Consider the following 23,050-nt stretch of genomic DNA (forward strand, 5'->3'; position numbering starts at 1 on the left):
GAGAGACAAAACCCGCCAGGACCCAGTAATCAACGTCTGAACATTGCAAGCGAGTGTGTTTAACGCCGCCACAACTCCGCCCGCTTGGGCCTCGGCGCCTCCGCTCTCCGATTGGTGGAAACAGAGACAAACCTAGGAGAGTGTCAAATAGCAACAGACCGAGGCCACGTGACGGCGCGCGCTCCCATTCGTTCGGGGCTCCCTTCCAATCACCGCCGAGATGTCGGATTCAAATTGGGTCGGGTGCCGAGTTGCTTTCACGGCAGTCGGTTAGTGACGAGCTCTGGGGCCGGAGGGGGATTTCTCTGTGGTCGCCGCCGCCGCCGCCATTCCTCTCATAATGTCTCATAAACAGATCTATTATTCGGATAAATACTTCGACGAGAACTACGAATACCGGTATGAGAACGGGGAGGCTCGTGTTGCTTCGTTTGTGTGGGGGGCGGGGCGGGCGGGATGGCTGAAGTCGGCTTTCGATCAATTTGCCTTTGCCTCAATACATAGAAGCGAAACAACGAGCGGTTGGCCGCCTCAGAGGCTGTAACAAAAAGGAGAACTGAGGAGCTTCAGGGGTTATTTAGGAAACGCGGGGGGAAAGTGGCATCAATGCCCACCAAAATTATCTTTATAGGTAGAAGTTGCCATGCAAAAGAGCTGAGGCACTGCTAAAGTACAGTAACCGCCGTTGTTTTCATACACTCGGCCTCTGAGGGGGTAACTTTTCTCCCTTTCCACCCTGAACTCTTTATCCTGATCGCAGCTGGGGAGGGGGATAATTGGCTGATCCGAGGTTAACTTTCAGGGAAACCTAATGACTGAGTGGGCGTTGGCTGCAGTAATGGTTCTTGTGCACCTTTTAGATTTGGGAAAATAGTTTGATTGTGTATGGTGTGAATATTGAATATTTGTTTGTGGAACTGCAAATGTAACGTAATATTAGATACTTTGAAAGTATCTGAATGCTGCCATTGTTGATTATGTAACTTCAGCCGAAGCATGATTCTAAAGAATTTTGATCACTTCCAAAAAGCAATGGATTTTTATCGGAGATTTTATTTTACTCATGACTGGGTTCATGCCTATTGAGTCAACTCTAACCATTTTATCCGTGAGTTTGATATATACATTTTAAATCGTGATAGGCATGTGATGCTGCCAAGAGAGCTCTCAAAGCAAGTACCAAAAACACATCTAATGACTGAAGAAGAATGGAGAAGGCTTGGTGTTCAGCAGAGTCTTGGCTGGGTCCACTATATGATTCATGAACCAGGTAAAATAAATGCAGATGTTATATTTTTAGAAAATATTTTCCCTGTAGACTTCATGTTGCATTGATATGAATTGGGAGTGTTTGCATAACCTACTGAAATGTTTATTTCATTTGTGGTCAGCATTTTTCCCTTTCTATCATTTGGGAATTGAAGGGAAAAATACAAATGTAGTGTGTCCTATGTCAAGCTAAATTGTATAGTTTTTGCTTTGGAGAAGTAAACTTAGTTGTAACATATTATATTGTGATACAAAATATTTTGAATATTTTGTTTAGCATGTTTACATGTCTTTTAATAAATGTTAAATATTTAGTTGTGATATGATGTCACAATTTGTTTTGAATATGTTGGACTACAGTCTTATGTTCCATATTTGAAAGGGGATTTTTCTTTCCAAATCAGTTACAATGGCAGTGATAAAGGGATGGGTTTAATCAGCATGATTGGCAAGTGTAAGCTTTCACAACAGGCATAAACAAATTTCTGTTTTTCTCTTGCAGAACCACATATCCTTCTTTTTAGAAGACCACTTCCAAAAGGCCAACAAAAATAACTTCTCTAAATTTCTGAAATTTTATGTACAAATGTATATATGTTGGTAGTATTCAGTGAATACTTGAGAAAAATGTACAAATAAGTCATTACCTGTGCATGAGCTGTATTATTCACAGCAACAGAGCTCAGTAAAATGCAAAGTTAAGTTGGCTGCTATGATCTTGAACTCTCATTGTTAACAAGTGCCTATTTGCTCTTGTCAATTTTGTTCAATAAAGTTTACAACTTACATGTAATGTGTTGATTATACAATCTTCAATGATCTTTGGTTTATATTAGAAAGGTATCTTTCTATAACTGTTAGAGCAATTCATCCTGTGGCTTTTCAACTCCTAAAATAGGTCTGAAGAAATAAACCTGTTTTTAAAATTAAATCTTGGTATGTATTTTATGGATTTTAATTTCTTAATCTAATTTCCATACAATATAAGAAAAGCTGTCCAATTTTTTTTAATAACAGCTGGCTTATTTCTCATACCCTGCCTATAGATCTGATATTTCCTAATAGATCACCTAGCCATAAATATCACCCTCTATGAAACTAAGAAAAAAAATGAGATTCATGGGCAAAACCAATTGACAAATTCATGCTGATTTGTGATAATTTGTTTCCAAAGTGCTTATGGATCAATTGCTCTGTTACCTTTAAAATCTTTCCCAATATTGATGTTAGAGTAAGTCTTACTGTTCCTGGAAATGTAAGGTTTTTGAAAATTTCTCAAGGATAAATATTTGGCTAGACTACAGTAAATTCCTTAAAATCCTCTAGAATGCAATTCATCTGACTGGAGATTTAAACTTAACACACATTCCATCAACTTGTTTATCAATTTCATACTTCCAACAGGCTGGAAGACAGCTGAGAGTAACAAGATATTATTTAATATAGCTAATTATTAAAGTATTACATTTAGAGATAGTAAACTGTAGGACCTATATATAACAGGGAAATAATAGTTTGGAAATGCTAAAATTGAGCAGGACTTGGGTGTGGTCATTGGCAAGATGAGTCAGCGGTATGATACACCCATGAGAAGGTAGGTAACAGACTTGGCTTGCATTATAAGAATTGTGTCAAAGGTGGATGAAGTCATTCTATTCGTTACTGGTATAATCACATCTGGAATTTCATGTATGATTTAGAGGTTTACATTTCCTGAATAATATTGATAGGTTATTGTACAACAGGTGTGTCCAGCCCACAGGTTGCATGTGGTCCTGGATAGCTATAAGTTTGTAAAGTTTTATAATTTGTGATGTTTATATAAACTATATTACATACTTTATATGCTGCCTGAGACAAGCCAAAAGGTTGGCCAGCCATGCTGTAAAGCAAAGGTGTCAAACTCAATCCTGTTGTGGACCACATCAGGAGTTTGTTTGCCCTTGCAGGTCCGGGGTGGGTGTGGCCTGGTCATCGTGGCTGGGCCTGGGGCGGCAGGAGCCAGTCCCTCGCTGTCTCCAGGACAGGCCAATTCCATGGTCTATCACAGGCTGGATCCAGCCTGCAGGTGTGTTTGACATCTACCGTAAATGATTCAGAGGAGATAATGAAAATTGTATTGAGACGACATGCTTTATGAAAATAAGCTGAAGGAACTTAAGTTGTCTGATTCTACCCAGGGGATGGGGAGAACCAAGGGAGCATGATTTAAAACAAAAGTCACAGCGAACATGGTTGAAAACTTCCATGGCAGCAGAAACTGACCAGAAATAGATATAAGGTGCGGCTACCTGTATATTGTTTAAATAACTTACTAACAGTGTTAACAATAGTGGAACAGACTTGGAGATTGTGAGTTCTCCATCTATGGACAATTTTTAATAACTGCACAACCATTTCTCATGGATATTTTAGTTTTTCTGCACATCACACAGGGTTAGGTTTAGATGATCTTTATGGTCCCTTCCAACTTTACAATTCCATGATACGGTCCTACTAAAACTTCAGAGCATAATGGCAGAACATCCTTTTCTAAGACAAACTTGTGAGTAGTGCCACGTTTTCTGTGTTAAGTGTTGTTTCTCCCAGCATTTGGAATACTGATTCCCTTTTCTAAACTAACCCCTAACCTTTATGTGATGTGCCTATATTGACAGAATAATTAATTTTCACTATGGAGTCTCAGGCTCAAATCCTCATTTATCTAGAACTCATTCAACACAACTTCACACAGAATATTGAAGAGGATGAATGAGACTGCATGTAAACAGCATGCCACTTTAAGCCCTCCAAATAAAATTTGAAATACACCAAAAATACATGCAGTGCATTTAATGAGGCAGTTTCCCAGGATGCCTTCTGTTTAGAAAAATCAAACGTAGCTTATACATGAGATCTTATACATAGTAGTATAGGCTTGCTAAATATCAAGTGTCAAATGAAGGCAGCTTCCCAGGGCAATTCAGATGTATAAGGTTTTTTGAAAGGAAAAAAGCGTCTACTGATGCGAAGTTCCAGAAAAATTAGAGAATAGCGGTGTATTGTAGTCAAGGTTTTTGTCACTTCCTCTCGGAGATTGGGTAGCAAAAGCTCCCACGATGGCCTACTCTGCCTCTGCAGCTGGATGCGGCTTCCCACCCGCGCAACCGCGACCCGGCGCGACTTCCTCGGAAGAACCGTCGAACACTTCCGCCTGCAAGGTTCTCTTTGCCTCTGGCGTCATGGCGACTGTCATGTGACGTCTACGCAGCTGCTGATTGGCCGTGATCCCTGTAGGCTCCGGCGTCGCTTCCAAGACGACTTTTGTGCGCGCCAGCGGGGTTTGTGGTGGAGGGTAGGGTGGAAGTCGCCGTTAGCAAGGCATTGACCTTTGCTTTTCTCCCCGCCATGACTTCAGAACGGGGAGCGGGCAATGAGGTAAGCGGGAAAACGGCGGTCAGGCTGGGTCTGCGGAGCACTAAAAATAAAGACCGGCTTTTCTTTTAAGTCGCCCTGGCCGTTGTTATGTAACCGGCAGCGAGAACTCCCACTCCCCCGCCCGCGATCCCGGTAAAGAAAAAGAAAAGGAAGCCTCTGCCCGAGGTTTCTTCTTGGTAAACCACGTTGCTTGCTTTTCGACGGGAGCCTCGAAATGAAGGTGTAAAATGACAGTCTGTTCAGTTCAGGTGGGGAGTCCTTCCTCCTCTGCCAAATGAAAAGCAAATACAAGCGGAGATCTGGCGGTCGCACCCAAAGGCCCTTAGGAAAGGCACATTTCGAGTGTGTTTTCACAATCCGCTAAATTGTAGTTAACGAACTGTAGTAGAAAGTCCGAAGCCAAACAAAATGCATCACATTAAAACATAGTGTGGTTATTTTCGTTTTAGTTCAAGTTATTTTAATACAAACTAGCATGTTTGTTAACCATGACTTACTGTTAAAATATTCCGTGAACGTAGCAAATATACTGTAAACATTATCATTACAGGACATTGATAGATTCCATTCCTCTTTCAAGGTGGCTAAAATTAAGATGAATCTTGCCTATGGAATTGTTTTTCAATAGTGTATTTGCTCTTGCACCTAATTTCTGTTCTCTAAAGCAGAGAGAGAATTGCCATTTCTCTCCATTTGTTCGTTTTTCAAAAACATCATATTTTAATGCCAAAACTTCCCACAAAAAAGCTAAAGTTCAGGGGACAGGGCTTTTTCCAATAAAAGGAACATATTGTATTCACTGAATATATTTATTATCTGACTTTCAAGACTTGTCTCAGATAACATAAGGTACCTTACAATATAAAACAGCATTGTAATTCTATTTGTAAATGTAAATGATTTCAAATAATCTGACTTAAAATAAGCAAAACAGCTTCTTGAAATTAAGCTCTATACCCAGGAATTAGATAATGTGCAACAATATTATTTTCTTGATATTAATATACAAATGGTTTGCCATTGTCTTCTTCCAGAATTTTAATCTAGTCTAATTGAAAATATTGACACAACTATTTAAAGGGGCAGGGAGAGAGAATGATAGGAAGCCTGAAATTGGACTTTTCTTATTATTATTTGAACTGTAAGAAACTACTTATGTAGCAGGTACTTCTTTTATTACAAATTACAATGTGCAATGTGATTACAAATATAACAGATAAAAATTTTTGAACCATGCTTCTAATGTCACCAAATGTTGTGCGTCTGGCAATAATGAACAGTGAAATAAGAGTAACATTGGCAAAACTGCAGAAGATAACTATCAGAAACAGATGACAGCAAGTAATGATCTTTGCATATATATATATAGAAGATTATTTAAAATAATATTAGTAACCAAATTAAAACTAGATGATGCAATAGTCATTAGTATTTCTTCTTAGTGAATATGCTTATCTGCATTTAGTAGCTTTTCTTCTGAGAGCAAAGTGTATCCAGGAAAAAGTATTCTCTACTTTAATTTTGCCATATTGCCTGACACTACTAGTCAAAGTTCTTATTATTTCAATTTATTTACATCCTCTGTGGTTAGCAATGCTAAGAATATTTTGTGGATAACATGATGCATTCAAAATGAACCAAAGACAGTTATTCCACTTGGAGAAAGAACCAGCAAGTGTGTGGTTCCATATGGCTTAATAGAAATATACAAGCACATTAAAGGTATATACTGTGATTTCAAAGAGAATAAACGAATTTACTTGAACAATATAATTGGGAATGTTGTAGAAGTTTAAGATAACTGAATCTGGGCTCATTACATGGTATAAAACAATGGGAATTGCAAGTACAAATATTTAATATTTCATTTGGATGGAAGTGGGCTTTACCCCCATCCCCACCCCCATGCACTCACACTTTGGCTAAGATTGTATAGTATATGTTATTTTCTGTTTTTAATTTATGAATTATTTATTTCATCAAAAGGATAATTATGATTAGCTAATGGCTGAAAAATATGTGATGCAAAGTTGCAAAATTTTCAAAATATTTAATTTTTTAATGTATTCAAATTGTCAGAAATGTAAAAATTATTCAATCATACTTTAGCTTAATATTTTTGCAATGTGATTTAATGTGTATATTTCACTTTTTGATTAAATCTGCACTCGCAAGCAATCAGTATAAATTTGCCAGATTATGACTGCACTAATTGCAAAAATAAATAATTCATATTCTTGACCGAAACATTTACCGTATATACTCGAGTATAGGCCGACCCGAATATAAGCCGAGGCACCTAATTTTACCACAAAAAAAACTGGAAAAGTTATTGACTCGAGTATAAGCCTAGGGTGGGAAATGCAGCAGCTACCGGTAAATTTCAAAAATAAAAATAGATACCAATAATGTTTTTGAATATTTATTTCAAAGAAAAACAGTAAACTAGCGGTGTATTCAATTAAATACTTCACTCACCTCATGATGCTGATGTCCCGCTGTGATGATGATGTCCCGTGCAGCCGCGGGAGCAATGTCCCGCCTCCTATGACACACGGCACAGTGATTCCTATCATTGGATCACTGTACCAGAGGAGGTGGGACATTGCTATGTGGCTGCTTGCCATAACAAGGAGGAGGTGGGACATCGTTGCAGAGCGGCAGGAGGGGGAGGAAGGGGAATCGCAAGACAGCCCTGCATTACATTAGAACGTGAGGAGGGGGGATGGTGCGGTGCGCGCTGCGCGGCAAACTGACACAGAGGGAGGGGAAACTCACAGGGGCGCCGGGCCATTCACGAGTGTCACCCAGCGGCATGGCCCCGCCCCTTTTTCTCCTCCATTTCGGGCAAATTTTTCACTGACTCGAGTATAAGCCGAGGCGGCTTTTTTCAGCCCAAAAAGTGGGCTGAAAAACTAGGCTTATACTCGAGTATATACAGTAAGTTTCCTGCAATGTTTCTAGAAATAACCACTAGAGGGTGCACAATGAAAGGGCATTTAACTGCTAGCTGAATAACTTGCTGCAGTTTGGTTGCGACTTTATAAATGAAAGTTAACATAGAGCCAATGCAAACATACCACAGTGTATATGCATATTATAATTTTCAGCTCAAACCAACCAATTGCAGATTAAAGTCTTTTTCACTGAATGTTACAGATTATAATCTACAGTGGTGATCTAGTACGAATTGGTAGATATTTTTTAACTCCCCTAAATAGGGGTGAAAAAGAGTGAGTAGCTCAAAGTCACTTGGCAACTTCTGTTCTTAAGGAAGGATTAGAATCTTGTCTCCCTACTTCTTGTCCAGCACCTTAGCTGCTGATATTGTCTTTCTCTCTACATATAGAAACATGCATACATACATAGATATAGATACATAAACTAAGAATGTGTAATAAGATGTTTTCTCTTTCACAAACTTCTACTTTAAATTACATCTGACATTTAAACTCGTAATGCAAAACTGTAACGGGGGTAAAAGGCTAGTAGGGAGATTCCTGCAAAAGAAGAGAGATTGCAGAAAGGGAGAAACTTCCTAAAACCTATAGAAAGTCTTTTAACTTAATTGAATAGCAAAGATAGAAAAAATATGTGTCTCTACTGCTTATAATATCTTTGCTGCTAAATGTAATTATCAAGAGAATATACAGTTGGCATTTTAATGTCTCATTGTTTGAAGAGCAGAAGAATCGTACTTTTTCTCATGTATATGCATAACATTTTAATTGATTTTGTATAATCTGAAAGTATATGTAATCAAAACTTATTTTGTAAAGCAGGGTATCAAGTTATCAGCAGAGGTCAAACCATTTGTCCCCAAATTTGCAGCAGTAACAGTGGCATGGTCAGAACCCTCAGAAGCATGTGTCTTTCCTGGATATTATACAACATGCTATCCATATGTTCAGGAGCCATCAGTGAATAAGTATGTACCCTTTATGTCTCATTTTTGAGGAAACTTAACTTCCCAAGATCTTGAATTTAATTTTTTAAGTTTGGTGAATTACATTTATTGGTTATTTATTTAAGCAATGTATATGGCTCCCCAGTTCAACAATAATTCTGAATGATATCATTGAAATGTTCCTTTAATATTTTAGACTATAATATTTAGTGTACTTATGAGATACTTCAAAGTTGATGAGTCACGGGGCTTTTTCTCAACCCTAAATGTCTTACTTGTATTATCTATACAATACTAAGAATAAGAACAGAGTTTAAATGGAAAAAAGATGATCATTAAAGATAAAGAAAAAAAACTTTGAGATACCAGTTCATTTTTTTTTGTGAGATTGTTTTGTGTTGGAACAAAATATAGCTTATCATTTAATCATTAAAAGGAAAATCATATTTATATAAAATTATTTTCAAAAACATACAGATAAATGTTGATACTTTCACAACTTGTGATATTCATTATAATGTTATGTTATATGTTGATCAGAAATCTAAACATCTAGTGTTAGCATTTAGAACTGAAATATTTTCCAGCTATCCTCTTTTCTTTCTTGGTATAGTACTGCTTGCAATTTATGGAAGAAATTCTACATCTATACATGTATTTTTGAATTTTGTAAATCAGCTTTCATTCCGTATCCCATGTCTTTTTATATTTATTTCTTCTGCAAAAATTCTTAGCAAAATAAACCAAGTGATTTGTGACAGCTTTAGAAAGCCATGTTTCTGCATTATAACAATTGTTTCATAATTTGTTTCATTTGAATATCAAACATACTATGATATAAAATAAAAACATACCTCTACAGTGGGATTATTTTCCTACTATAAAATGTTGATATGTTTGAGTAACCTGTTCTGCTAAAAATCAATATGCTTATTCTGTTTAAGACAACAGCTATATGTTGAAGAAGTACCATGGGATACCTCCACCTGTCTTTCTCAGTGTGCACCTCAAAATATTACAGGATGTACTTCTCTTGAGGAGTACACCAATTCTCCATATTCTCTTACTGCCACACCAAGAACACATGCAGTTTCCAGCTTCCAGAGTCAGAACATTTCTAGTAAACAGGGTAGAGAGTACACCCCACCGCCTTCTTTGATCAGAAAAGAATGTGCTACTTTATCCAGGGTAAGTGATAACAGCTTAGACAACTATTTTCAGTTCTTTCTGTATTTTCACCTCTTGCTCTTCATTTCCAAATAAGGAGCATGCTTTTTGATCCTTAGCTGTCATTGGATTCACAAGTAACGACTGTGATTACCCAATTAGATCCACTGTTTTAGCTGTGACCTTTCCTAAGACAAATCAGATGTGGTAACCCTTGTCCATGCTTTGCATTTCAATGCATCTATTACAAAGCGCACTATAAATCAGGGGTCTCCAACCTTGGCAACTTTAAGACTTGTGGACTTCAACTCTTCACTAGCTGAGGAATTCTGGGAGTTGAAGTCCACAAGTGTTAAAATTGCCAAGGTTTCAGATCCCTGCTATAGATAGTCCTCGACTTATAGCCAAACGTTTGGGATCAGAACTTCCATTGCCAAGCAGGGAAATTGTTAAGTGACTGGCAATTTTACAATAGCCACAGCTATTAAATCACCCCAGTTTTTAAATACATCCCCCACTGACTTTGCTTGTTGGACATTCCCTAGGAAGGTTGCAAATGGAGATAACATGACCCTGGGACATCGCAGTTATCATAAAATGCATGCAAATTGCCAAGCACCCAAATTTTGACTACCGTATTTTTCGGAATATAAGACACACCGGAGCATAAGACGCACTGGAGTATAAGACGCACCAAGGTTTTGAAGAGGCAAATTTTTAAAAAAGTAGGTAGGTAGATAGAGGGATAGAGAGGGAGAGAAAGAGAGAGAAATACAGTAGGTAGTAGGAGAAGTTAGATAGGTAGATAAATGGAGAGAGAGAGTGAGAGTGAGAGAGAAATAGAGAGTGTGTGTAAGTAGGTAGAGGGATAGAGAGAGATAAATAGATATAGAGAAATACAGTAGGTAGGGAGAGAGAGAGTAGATAGGTTGGTAGATAGAGTGATAGAGGAATAGAGAGAAATACAGTAGATAGGGAAAGAGAGTAGGTAGGTAGGTAGGTAGGTAGATAAAGGGATAGAGAGAGAGAAATAGAGAAATACAATTGTTAGGGAGAGAGTGTGTGTGTTTGTGTAGGTAGAGGGATAGAGAGAGAGAAAAATACAGTAGATAGGAGTTTCTGCTGGCACAGCACTTGATCAATGTAATTCTCATCAATCAGTTAAAGAGCTTTCCGGGGGGGGGGGGAGTTTTTGCACTCTACAAACCTCCCCAAAATGGCCCGGTTTTTGTGAAAACGTGCCCGTTTTTTTTTAAAGGTACAAACAACCTTGGGGGGCTTGAGTGTGTTCTTGGGGGGACAAAAATGAGCAAAAAACGGGCCCGTTTTTTGTCAAAAAAAATTGCATGCATAGCCTTATGGAGGCTTATAGAGTGCTGCTGGGGGGGGCATTTTTTGCTCATTTCTGCCCTCCTCAGCCCCTCTCTGCGGGGCTTCGGGAGGCAAAAAATGCCTTTTTCAGTGTATGACACACCCAGATTTTCAGCCTCTCTTTTGAGGAAAAAAGGTGTGCTTATACTCTGAAAAATACAGTACATAACCTTGGGGATGTTGCGATGGTTATAAGTGTGTGCCCCAATCAGAAGTCACTTTTTTTTTAGTATCACCGTAACTTCGAAAAGTTGCTTAAATGAATGTTGTAAGTCGAGGACTACTTGCACATAGGGTTATCCTTGAAAAAAGCCCAAAACCCTCAGTTAATACAAAATGCAGGGGCTGAACTGCAAAGAATATTTGAATCATATAGTTAGATCTGTATTACTGCAATTTGTTTTCTTAGCAGAAATGAAGTAGTTAATATTAACAATTTTTAATGTTTAGAAGATTACTGAGAAAACATCTTTCCTATATGAACATGTCTGAATATTAGGATGTGAGGAAGAGGCTCATCTGTGTGGCTTCTCTGTCTGTGAACCAATTGTTAGATATATGCAAAAAGGCCTTCTTCTGCATTAATCCCAGTAAGAAATATGCTCTCTTGTCAGTGTCTTTTCTTTAGGCATAACTTGTATTTTTTCTTCAATGCTCATTTTGTTTTGCTTTTATTTTAATAACTGTTGAATATTTGAATAAATGTAAATAATATAAGTGGAATAAACAGGGAAATAATTTAGAAAAATCAACTTGAAATATGCATTGTTTTTCTTTGTTATTTTGTACAGAGACAACTGAAAAATAATGAAACTAGACTGGAGGATAAAAGGCCTAATAGAAGTGATTTTACCTGCAGATCAACCGAAAATTCAGCTTATATTCCTCTGCATAGCAGGAATACTATTAAATCTGGTACACTGACTCACATGATTGAAAAAAAAGAGGCCAGAATACACAGTGAGATCATGTTTAGATTACATATATTATTAAACAGTATATTTAAAGATTGTTAAAATGCAGCACTTTCCCATCCACACAGAGAAATTATTCTGAAATGTTCTCTCTATTGAAATGAAGTTCCTATAGAAGTCTTTTGAGAAAAAAAAATCAGATTTTGGATGTAGCTGAAACAGGGCATAGTTGTGTACATCTACAAATTTGACACTTAAATCAAATGGGAGGGGAATCAAGGGAAACAACCTAATTAGAATTGAGCATGCTTAGTGCGGATATAATCATTGGTTGGCTTAGCTGGGGAAAGAGATGAAAATCAAGATAATATACAGGGTGGTAGAATTACAGCAGCTTGAGTTTTTTTACATAATTTGTTTCAGGATTTGGCCTAAACATAGTAACTTTAAAATAGTAAACTGATTATGGCTATTAAAAAAGGTAACCATTAGTGTTTACATTTTGTTTTAAATTAGATAGGCCTATTAAAGTTATGAATGGGAAGTTCAAGCAAATTCCAAATGCTGAACATCTACCAGAACCTGCCTTTGAAATGACCTTGTCAGATTTCCCAAAACTCCAAGACCTAGAAAGTAACAATCTCCTGGATCTTCAAAAGCATGCATGGGGGCCAGTGGTCTCAGCAGAAGGAGATAAGCTGCCTCTGACACCTCCAGGAAAACTTGCAATTTCAAACATAACCAAAGAGGTTAGCCACTGGATAGTGTTTGAGATGTTGAACATAGAGGTGTTGATACAAAACTATTTGCTGATCAGTACAACTGCCAATCTCTATTAAGGAAAAATGAATAGAAATATATGTCCCATCAATAATGTCAATTCCGTTGCATGTTAGAGAAAATTTGGAACTGAATTCTTAGTTACCAAAAATGTTCCTCTAAGTCTTCTTAAAATTACCTGATCATTTTATATATTATGTATACAATCCTTTTTTTGGGAGGGGGGAAGCAAAAACTTAGTTTGATTTATATTTATAAAGAGAAACAGTTGGGTTGGCAACTAAAAATCAATATATCTTTTACACTTGTATATATAATAATTTTTGTATTTAATTGATAATTTTGTAGTTGTCTCACAGTGAGATCAATGCATTGAATGCATTCGTATATCTTAAAAAAAACGTGTATATGTATGTATTTGTATTTTATTTTCAGTGGCTCTTGTAATTTATAATTGAATGTAACTAAATATGGATTTTCCATTGTACATAAATTACACACTGGATCCTGAAGAAGTCATTTAATGAAGCAAGATATTTTCTGCAACAACTGAAGCTATTCTGGAGCAGTTTTAATGTATTTTATTATAAACTATTTTATTTAATTTATTATCATGGTGAGGCTTTATTTTCTGATTGACTCTGAGTAGAGGTGCATATGATAAATTATTTTTAAATGACACTAAGTTGTATATATTCAACTAAAGGTGTTAATATTTACTACAGGGTGAAGTATGTGGGAAAAAGCATTTCACAACAAGACCTTTAAGTTCTTCATCAGATCCCGGAGGTAAGCACTATCCAGCATAATATAACCTGGCTTCATGTTGATGTATCCTTCTACTTTAGAATTTAAAGCATTAATTCACATTCCAGTTCTTACTTTATAAATAAATATGCTTAAATCCATTCATTTTGTGTATAAAATATCCATACATATAATTAGTCTTTTTCAACATATAGTAATAATTGAGGATTTCCTGTTTTCATTTTACACGCAAAATAGAAATAATGATTCCATGTGAGGTCAACTCTTAGTTTACTCTGATATTAGTTTAATAATATATTATGTCCTCAGTTCCCCAGACAAGAAAATAACCAAACTCAGAGAGCATCAAAGACCCCTGATTTCAATTCTTAGGTTACTTTGCAATTGGTTTGAATAAAATATTCTGTTTGTTCTCAGTTCCTCAGGCAAATCCAGGCCTTTTCACTGAAATACCCTTATCTTGGGCCACTGTGCTTTCCCAAACTTCCAAAAAAGTTGTTCCAGTTCCAGCTTCAATTCTAGCAAGCAATCATTCTGGAAGTAAAAAAACAGATAATGCTCCTGAGGATTACAAGGTATGAAGACCAGTTTCCAAGCTCTTTCACTATTTTATAATTAACCAGAACTTCAGTGAACCTGCAGTATAAAATATTTAAATGCATTGATTTGTAACAGGAAGAATGATAATTGTGATAAAAATCAAAACACATGGATAGTATTCTTGCCTTGCATTAATAAAATCTATTTCTCTAGAATATTTTAATGCAAGTGGTATAAAAATGAATATATGAGATTAAGTAACCCTTGTTTTTCTTTCTTTTTCTGTGCATACTGACTCTCCTGATCAACTTTCATTGATTTTCACCACATACCTCTTCTTGTATTTATATTTATTATTTTATCTACATTTATTTATTTAAAAGATTTATATGGCCGCCCGTCTTAAATGTCTCTGGGCAACTCATGATAACAATAAACCAATAAATAAAAGGATCATACTCTACAATACAATCTTGGCTTTGTTTTCTATCTCTCTTAAGAAATATTTACTTCTACTTTATACAGAAATCAGAAAGAGAAAATGCAAGTAATCTTGAAGAAACAGCAAAGAAAAAAAAGAAGAAAAAGAAAAAAAAGAAAGCCAGACCATGCAGTGAAGTAGAGAAACTTCCTATCCAGAGGATTTTAGTTCAAGACCCTCCAAGAATTCAGGTGCTAAAGTTAATTATCTGACACAACTAATTATTATATGTGTGTGTAAAGGAATTATAGTACAATATAATTTAAAGAAATAAAAAATAATTATAATTTAGTCTTCACATGACAATCAAAAATCATATAAATTTTATTTTAGGTAGAATAAAAATTAAGCCTAAATTCCAGGCTTTAGTATAAATTTCTTCCCTTAATTATTTAAAATATTAGTCCTATTTAAAAATAAAGCTTTGCCCTTTTTATTTTATTTTTTAATACCATTTGCAATAATGATAGTACATGTGGAGAAAATCACAAACTTCTTATAAATGTTACACATTTTACTACTAAGTAGAAAATACTTTTAAGTGTTAAACTGATATAGTGTATAATAATTTTCTTTAAGTTTATAACTTGGATTAGTACTGTTTCCACTAAAAACTATATAATATGTTCAACAACATTAGGGATTTGTTTTCCTCCCTGAATGTGAAATAAACAAATACAGAGACACATACACACAGTAAAAGGGAGGACACAAGAGATTGGCTTTGCTTGATGCCCTTGGCTTAGTAAAACCGACTGAAAATTCATCTTAGAGTGTAACTGTAATATTACATTAGAAATAGATTGCTTTATCACTTAACTTCAACTGATTTCAACTGCACATTCTTAAATCTCTCATTGGAGTTTCTTTTGAGAGGAGTGACACATAAGTTTAATAAATAATAGCTTTTGAAAATGGTGGCTTGTTCATGTGCTTTTGTATTTATATTCTGCTTTAGAGTTCAAAAACTTTCAAGTACATTATCCTTCATAATTTATCACACAAGACTATTGAAAATATATGTTCCATATTCCTTTAGTTACTAAACCAATATGTTTATTGGATACATGAAAGATGTGTGATGCAATCCTGAGAATTCAGAATCGGAAATTGGAGAGTCTTCATTATTACATCAACTTAGTTACATAATTATATCATCAAAATTAGAAATATTGTTTCTTTACATGAGACAGATGTCACTTGTCTTTTTAATCACTTCATATAAAAAGAAGGAAAAATACTGAGAATCTAGAACCTGGCATAATACTATAATGAGAGAGAGGGAAAAGGAAGGTTTGCTTCTGGGAATAGTGTAATATAGCTTAAACCAGAGCTAAATAATCTTTGGAGGTCAATGCCACTGTAAGATAGAACTGTATTATTCAGTTCTATCAGAATAGTCCTTTGAACTTCAGTTGAGCTACGGTGGCTGTATTATGGAGTTTTTCTGCCTTATGTGCATTATACATTTTTTGGGGTATTTCCCTAAAAATGATAAGAAAACATATAACCAATATTTGCAGCATGATTAGAAAAGGCTGTATTGCCTTGAGAAAGAAAATCCAAGTGGCTTCTATCCTGGTGATATTCAGGGAGCTATTAGGCCTAGCTGTCTACCAAAACTTGGGGCAGATCAATAGCTGAGCTTCTTTTAGATGAGTCTTTTGCTTATATGTGATTTCTTTGAGGGTTGGAAGTTGGTAGTGTTCTTGCTTTAATTGTAAGCCATTTAAAAATCTCAGGAGTTAGGCAGTCTCTAAATTGTATTTGTAAATAAATAAATTGTTTCCTACCCAGATCTACTCAAACAATCTACTTTGATTTATGTAGGATGTTGAAGAATTCCCAGATTTAGCAGCTGCTTTTGACAGAAAACATAAACAGGCAACTGAAAATATTCATTGTTTAACACCTATTATTGAGAAGACTAAAGTAAGAATTATTATTTGTCTCTATTTTCACTTTTAAATGAGTATTCATTATTTTTATTTTTATGTATATTTTTTGTTATGAAAGGTAAAATACAGAACAGAAAAACAAATAAAACAAAACAAAAACATGTCCAGTATTGATAACAAAAAAGAAAAAAATGGCATATAAAAAAAAGAGAAAAAGGTGATTCAATGTTAAGTAAATTTAACATCAATTTTTAATGCCTGGGGTTTATTCCTTTCATTTCAAATTTCGGTCATGAGCACTTTGCTCAAATCAATTAAATATCCTGAAAAATAAATGCAGTGGACTTCATTTATCAGTCCAATAATAAATGATATCAGTCATAATAAAGGAATTTGGAATAAAAATAAGAGGAAGATACAGTGTCAGAAATTTCCTTTGTCTCCACCAGTTCTCCTGCAATCCAATGAACAGGAAGGTGATATTATACAAAATATCAATATCACCTTTCTTACTCAAAATTCTTGAACTGTGCAAACACTCCTCATAGGGTTTCTTAGAAAATAAAAATAATAGAGAGCTACAGCATTAAAAAATAATCTTGGAAAAATACCCTTGCTGGTTTGCATTTTCATAAAAGGGTGTCTTTCTAGTTTTTATGGTTGGCAATTTTTGTGAATAGGTAAATACTGAGTGCCGAAACTGGAGCGTGTGTGTGTGCACTGGAACTCTGGAACCCGGAAGAGAACAGCTGGCCAGTGCATATGTGCATGGCGGCCAGGTGCTCTTTTCCGGTTTCCAACATGTGAATGCATGTTCATGCCGGCATGAAGACCAACTGGCCGGCGCGCATGTGCAAGCCAGAACTTGGAAAAGCAGCTGGCGATGGCACATGTGCCCACTGAGAGGACTCTGTGGGCCACCCTCTGGCACGCATGCCATAGGTTTGTCATCACAGCCTTGTGGTCTCAAAACTGCTTCATGGTTCCCAATGTATTAAGAATAGCTGCTCTACACACATTAGAAAATCTTTGGTAATTGCTTGGACCCAAAGTTGTTTGATGATGACAACATGCATGCACAATGGGATGGGCAATCCTATCACATATGGCACACACAGAGATGTGAAACTAAAGAACTGAAGCAGGAATATCACTTGAATCCAAACATATCATCATAATTTTGAAGTGAGTAACTAGAATCCTGTTAACTCATGAAGTTTTAAGGCTGTTGCCGCATAAGAACTTAGATCAGTAAATTAAAATCTACAAGTAATCCTTGTTTTGTAGCCGGCAACTTAGTCATTAAGCAACGTGGTTATTAAGTGAAACAGCAACAATGTGTACTTTCTTCAGTTTTCCTCTGCTTTATAGACCTGCAAAGGTTGTAAACAAAAGGGCTGGTTGCAAAGTTTCTTTTTCATCCCCATTATATCTACAAACTGTTGTGAAACAAGTCAATTCCTAAATAAAGACTACTTGTGTTTAGATTACTGAACTGAGCCATAGTTTTTCATCCTTCATAGCTTTTTCATTGTATTTATTTTCCAAGGTAATCACAAAGCTCTCATTTGAGTCTCATGATCATTCTCCTCCAAAGGAATTAATACCTATGCCTGATGTATTATCCACAAGAAAAACAGGCAAACAGGATCCACCAGCTCCAATAGAAAAAAAGAAAATGCAGGTAAATTTGTCCGTTCTGTGTTACACTAACTTGCTTGTGAGTTATACAAATATTGCTGGATAGGTATGCTCATATTTTATTTTTTAGATAAAATTTGGAATGTGAGAAAATCTGTGGGTTTTTGTTTTTGTTTTGTACTTCTTTACAGGATACTCTGCCATCTAAGAAAAATAGAAAAAAGAGTCAGATTCCTGTGCAGCTTGATTTAGGGGGTATGCTGGCAGTTTTGGAAGAAAAACAGCATGCAGAAAAATTAAAGCAATCATTTAAACCTCTGGTGCTTTCAGGTATGCTTTTGATAGTGTTTCTCTAGATGATGACATTCAAATTCATCACTCTTTTTCTATTTTGAACTTATATCTTCTAAGGTGAGGTAATTATTAAAAGACTTCAGTAGAAGGAATAAAAAAAAAGAATTCAGAGAAAGGATATTATTTTATTATCTGTCCATAGCAATGTGAAGTCAATGCTACCAGTTCTTTAGCTTGTATTGACTGTCATATGCATCAACTTTTTCCATGTAATGCTTTTTCTTACCAGTATTTTGTCCTTGTATTTATTACATTATTTCAATATTTGCTTTGTTTTCCTATACATAAGTTTCAATTTTTAATTTGCATCAATGCCTGTTCTTGGCTGTATTTTATGTAATCAGCCAATGCGTGTTTTTCTTCTTCAATAGTTTGTATGATTTGAAGTAAACCTCTGCCTCCATTATGCGGGGCAGGTATAATCTATCAAAACCACTATGGGGATATAGTGCATAGCTTTAATGTTTTTCAGCCCAAATGGTCCACTTTTTATATCATATGTAAGCCCAAGTATAGATGGCTTTGATAATATTTCCACCATTCAAATAATAATAAATTATGATTATCATGATTTGTGGGTAATCTACCATTAGATTGACAGTCTTAAACACTGGATGGATATGAAAGATAAAGCAGACTGCTCCACAAAAGTTTATGGGAGCAGTCTGAATATATCACGCAATATAGTACAATAAGTGTGGTCAGACTTTGAAATGCAAGGTGGTAATGACTTCACTGAATTTCAATGGTTTCATGACTTCTTAAATGTAATTTAAACATTTAGTGTTCAACACCAAACTGGTTTATTTGCAATAATAAGGTAAGATGAAGGTACAAGACAGAGAACAAACCATAGTATTTCATCATTAAAGAAATAGCAGTGATATAAACAACTAATTACTTTTAGCTAAAATTGGTAATGACAGGGCAGAAGAAATTGGCAGCAGTTTACTTTTCTAAAAAATTATAATATTCCCAAGAGAAGGCTTGTGTAATGTATTGCTACATAAAGAAAGGAAGATGTTCTCTTGTACATTCTTGAGTTCATATGATGAGTTCACTGCTAAACCTGAATTACACTCAAATGTAAGTAAGGGCTTCAGATTTAAAGCCTCCATCAGATTATATTTATATATTTATATTTGTTTCAGTTGGTAGTGGAGTAACATTGTCCACAAAGGAATCTCCCAGAATGACAAAAACGTCGTCATCAATTCAGAAAAATACTCCACACAACCCCTTGGATTCTAGTTCTCCATTGGTCAAGAAGGGGAAGCAGAGAGAAGTCCCAAAGCCAAAGAAGCCAACATCACTAAAAAAGGTACATTACCTAACCACTCCAAGTACAGTATAGTGTAACTGTTACTCCTTTGCCCTACCAACATTTCTCAACTGTGACAACAGGCTGGCTGGAGAATTCTGGCAATTGATGTTGACATGTCTTAAAGCTGCTATTGTTGAGAAACAGTTATAGATGCTTCATCCTTCTTTAATATTTAATACATATGAAATTCCTCAAACTGTTGGCTACCAGAAACATACTAAGGACTAATACATTAATTCTTAGGGATGTGGGAAGGGGACAGAATGTATCTGCCCTGAGTGTGGAAGGGATTGCCACTCCCGAATTGGACTTTTCAACCACACCAGAGGCTGCATTAGGACCTCTTTCCAGAGCACGATACCATAGTCTTTTGAGACTGAAGGATGCCAATGTGTAGAGATGTGGGTAAGATAGAAATTGAGTGAATTCACTGTTAAGGTAGAATTGCTGAAAGAGTTTTTTGGGAACGATCATTTTTGAAATGATCAGGAATATCAAATGTATAAGCTACCTTATTTTGATACAATAGCATAACATTAGTATCCTCCTGTGAGCTACCTTTTAATTTAACATTAAAAAGATGATTCTTCATGTTAATATAATGCCATAGTTTTCTCATGGGATTTATCTCTCTATTAATTTAAATGTTGCAATTAGCAACTGCTTGTCAGAGATGTGTAACAGCCCTTCTACTCCTCTAAAACTACACCACCAGGTCTGCCTCTTCCAATAGAACAGTTCAGGGTGATGTAACAAAGTCTTCAGTTTAGTGTTTGCTGCCACCATTTTGTTTTCTTTTTCTTAAACAGGATTGTAACAGGCCAAAAGAATGAAACGTCCTCCCTTTTTTTGCAATTGAAGGAATTTAAGAGCATTTAAACGAATACCTGTTTTTTCCGTCTATAAAGACCAAGGCCTTCTGATGCATGTTACCACATTGTAATCTACATAAGACATAAAGTGGCAAAATATATCTGTTTAAAATAGTACTGAAAGTTTACTAAGAATACACAGTAGTAGTAAAGAAAGCATGAGATATGTTGGTTTTTTTTAAAAAATAAGGCTCAAAAAAGAAGTATTAACAAAGACACGATGGCTTAGTACAAAATGTTAATGAAGTATTAGATGAAAAACTACCTTTGAAAAAATTGTATGAGGCTTGCTTAGTGCCTGCTCAAAATCAAATCAAATCCAAATACTACTCTTTCTGGATATTAATGCACGTAGAAGTCTGCATAAATCAGATTTTTTTCTGCATTCTGGAAGATTTCATTCACAACTTGAGCTTAGATTCCTTTTTCTTTCTTCACAGTTAGTCATGGCTCCCAAGAAAATTCCACAGAAGAAAGGAAAAATATCTAACCAATTTCTCCCATGCTTCTTAGCTGCCAAGAAAGAGGTGTTGTTCTTCCTCAGGGATTTGGACAAGTGACCCTCTAGATTTTTGGCCCATTGGGGCGGTCAACATGAATAAAATCTCACCTAATGGGACTCTCTTAAAAGCCTACATTATTAAAGGCATTCATTTCAACTCATCCCATTGAGACGTGGAACAGGAATTCAGTATTTTCACATATTTAAAATCTATTCACTTGCCTTAACTACCTTTCTTGGAAAGTCAGACAAAAAGGATCCTAAAGTAGTTAAATTATGCCTGCCAACATTTCAGGAACCAGTTAACCTTATTTAGGGTGAGCCTAATGCAAGTATTTTCTTTTTAAGATTATTTTGAAGGAGAGAGAACAGCGAAAACAGCAACACGTTTTAGAACAGATGGCTACACCGAAGAAAGCTGATGCTGTCGAGCAGAATGCAGAATCTGTTCCTGATGACGAGCAATTTTGTAAAGCCCCGAAAGAAGGTGCAGGGTTCATGGACAACCAGTCAGGTCCAGGTGCTTATAGGGAATGGAATTTTTTTAATGTGTTAATGAATAATTGGTTTGGCTTGTTTGTGATACAGCTGCTTCTGCACGTAAGCCTAGATATTGCTTTATCCTACACTGTGCACAAAAAAATCTTGTTTAAAAATTCTCATCTTCCTTTTGTAAATATAATTGCCGCCTTTGAGCCTTTTGTAGATAGTTAAAACCTGCAATGGACAAGGTTGGTCTTCATTACACCAGGCTTATATCTTAAATTGGCATCTAGGATTGCCAAGTTTTATACATGCAAAAGGCACCGTTCAATTTAAAACAGGAACAGTAAAGAATTAGCTTCTCATATAACCTAAGGGACTTGAAAATGCGAAGAAGAGATAATATTTCTATTTTTTGCTTTAATCAAATTTTTAATGTAAATATAATGATAACTATAACAGTTACATTTAAAATTAATTATACAATTAAAATCTATAACTATACACACATATATAGAGATATACAATATTATATACATTTAGTATATGCATATATCACCTATTCTTTATTCTCAAGAAATATATAAAGTTTAACAATAAATTAAATATAAAATGCAATGAGAACATAGAATAAAGGAAAATGGGGGGAAACTCTCACTTAGCAACAGAAATTTTGGGTTCCATTATGGTCATTTAGTCAAGGACTATCTGTATTTATAAATATGAAACATATTCCCTTTGAAGGTTGATGATGTGATTATTTTAAATGTTAACTATTTGCTTTACGTACAAAGATTACTTAAACTTTAAACAGATGTAAGATGTCCTGTTCTATGGTTTTCATTTCGGTAATCTCTCCTCCTTATGTGGCCTGTAACTTTTCATGCCAGTTTCACTGTAATAATTCCTTAAATTAGTCAATAATACTTCTAAAGCTTCTGATCTATTAAAAAAAATTAACCATTTGTGTATTCATTCAACTTCCTTTTACTTAGAAGTTGTAAAAGAAGTTGCAGAGTACCCAGTACTTCTGACGCCAAGTAATTCAGAAGTGGACTTGAAATGTACAGAATCTAGTGGTTCCATGCAAAACTCCATTGATCCATCACAGTTGAAATCCAACTTTCCCAAAATCCATAGCCGAAGATTTAGAGAGTAAGTACATTGGTATCAGTCATTCAAACATTGCTTTTGTTATAGGCTTGGGAGGTCTGTGAAGCAAGATGCCTATAAAAACTTTCAAATTGAATAGAGTATGAAGATACCATTTCTTATTCTCCCCAATTTGGGTAACATGAATGTTTGAAGGGAAGCTCTACTCATACTGATCTGAAATGTTATTACAGCTTCCCATGCAGTGCA

At 35.5% G+C, this 23,050-nt stretch overlaps 2 protein-coding genes across 5 annotated transcripts in view; both read left to right on the top strand.

The window, feature by feature from the left end:
* Nucleotides 1-246: 246 nt before the first annotated feature.
* Nucleotides 247-2,057, top strand: CKS2 (CDC28 protein kinase regulatory subunit 2). Its single transcript, XM_032214206.1, has 3 exons — nt 247-399; nt 1,143-1,270; nt 1,772-2,057. Exons 1-3 carry the CDS (start codon nt 341-343, stop codon nt 1,822-1,824), a joined length of 240 nt encoding a protein of 79 aa, XP_032070097.1. The 5' UTR covers nt 247-340; the 3' UTR covers nt 1,825-2,057.
* A 2,504-nt stretch (nt 2,058-4,561) lies between these two features.
* SECISBP2 (SECIS binding protein 2) overlaps nt 4,562-23,050 on the top strand; it is a 29,127-nt gene continuing 10,638 nt past the window's right edge. The window contains exons 1-14 of one of the 4 annotated variants that reach the window (XM_032214105.1): nt 4,562-4,686; nt 8,466-8,614; nt 9,538-9,781; nt 11,923-12,046; nt 12,562-12,794; nt 13,551-13,614; nt 14,011-14,168; nt 14,659-14,805; nt 16,445-16,546; nt 18,062-18,196; nt 18,345-18,483; nt 19,659-19,828; nt 21,554-21,725; nt 22,684-22,843. In XM_032214105.1, coding sequence (XP_032069996.1) covers nt 4,657-4,686; nt 8,466-8,614; nt 9,538-9,781; nt 11,923-12,046; nt 12,562-12,794; nt 13,551-13,614; nt 14,011-14,168; nt 14,659-14,805; nt 16,445-16,546; nt 18,062-18,196; nt 18,345-18,483; nt 19,659-19,828; nt 21,554-21,725; nt 22,684-22,843 — 2,027 coding nt within the window. In that variant the 5' untranslated portion in view covers nt 4,562-4,656. Of the gene's footprint in view, nt 4,687-8,465; nt 8,615-9,537; nt 9,782-11,922; nt 12,092-12,561; nt 12,795-13,550; nt 13,615-14,010; nt 14,169-14,658; nt 14,806-16,444; nt 16,547-18,061; nt 18,197-18,344; nt 18,484-19,658; nt 19,829-21,553; nt 21,726-22,683; nt 22,844-23,050 lie in introns of all 4 variants that reach the window. The other 3 variants (XM_032214103.1, XM_032214104.1, XM_032214106.1) reach the window with 3 other exon arrangements.

This window comes from Thamnophis elegans, chromosome 3 (genome assembly GCF_009769535.1).
Source record: "Thamnophis elegans isolate rThaEle1 chromosome 3, rThaEle1.pri, whole genome shotgun sequence".
In the NCBI taxonomy this organism is placed as follows: domain Eukaryota; kingdom Metazoa; phylum Chordata; class Lepidosauria; order Squamata; family Colubridae; genus Thamnophis; species Thamnophis elegans.

Excerpts from the sequence above, each read along its gene's own strand:
- CKS2 (XM_032214206.1), top strand. The coding sequence starts at position 341 with ATGTCTCATAAACAGATCTATTATTCGGATAAATACTTCGACGAGAAC. Across the intron at positions 400-1,142 it reads GACGAGAACTACGAATACCG|GCATGTGATGCTGCCAAGAG; the intron begins GTATGAGAACGG and ends AAATCGTGATAG. Across the intron at positions 1,271-1,771 it reads CTATATGATTCATGAACCAG|AACCACATATCCTTCTTTTT; the intron begins GTAAAATAAATG and ends TTTCTCTTGCAG.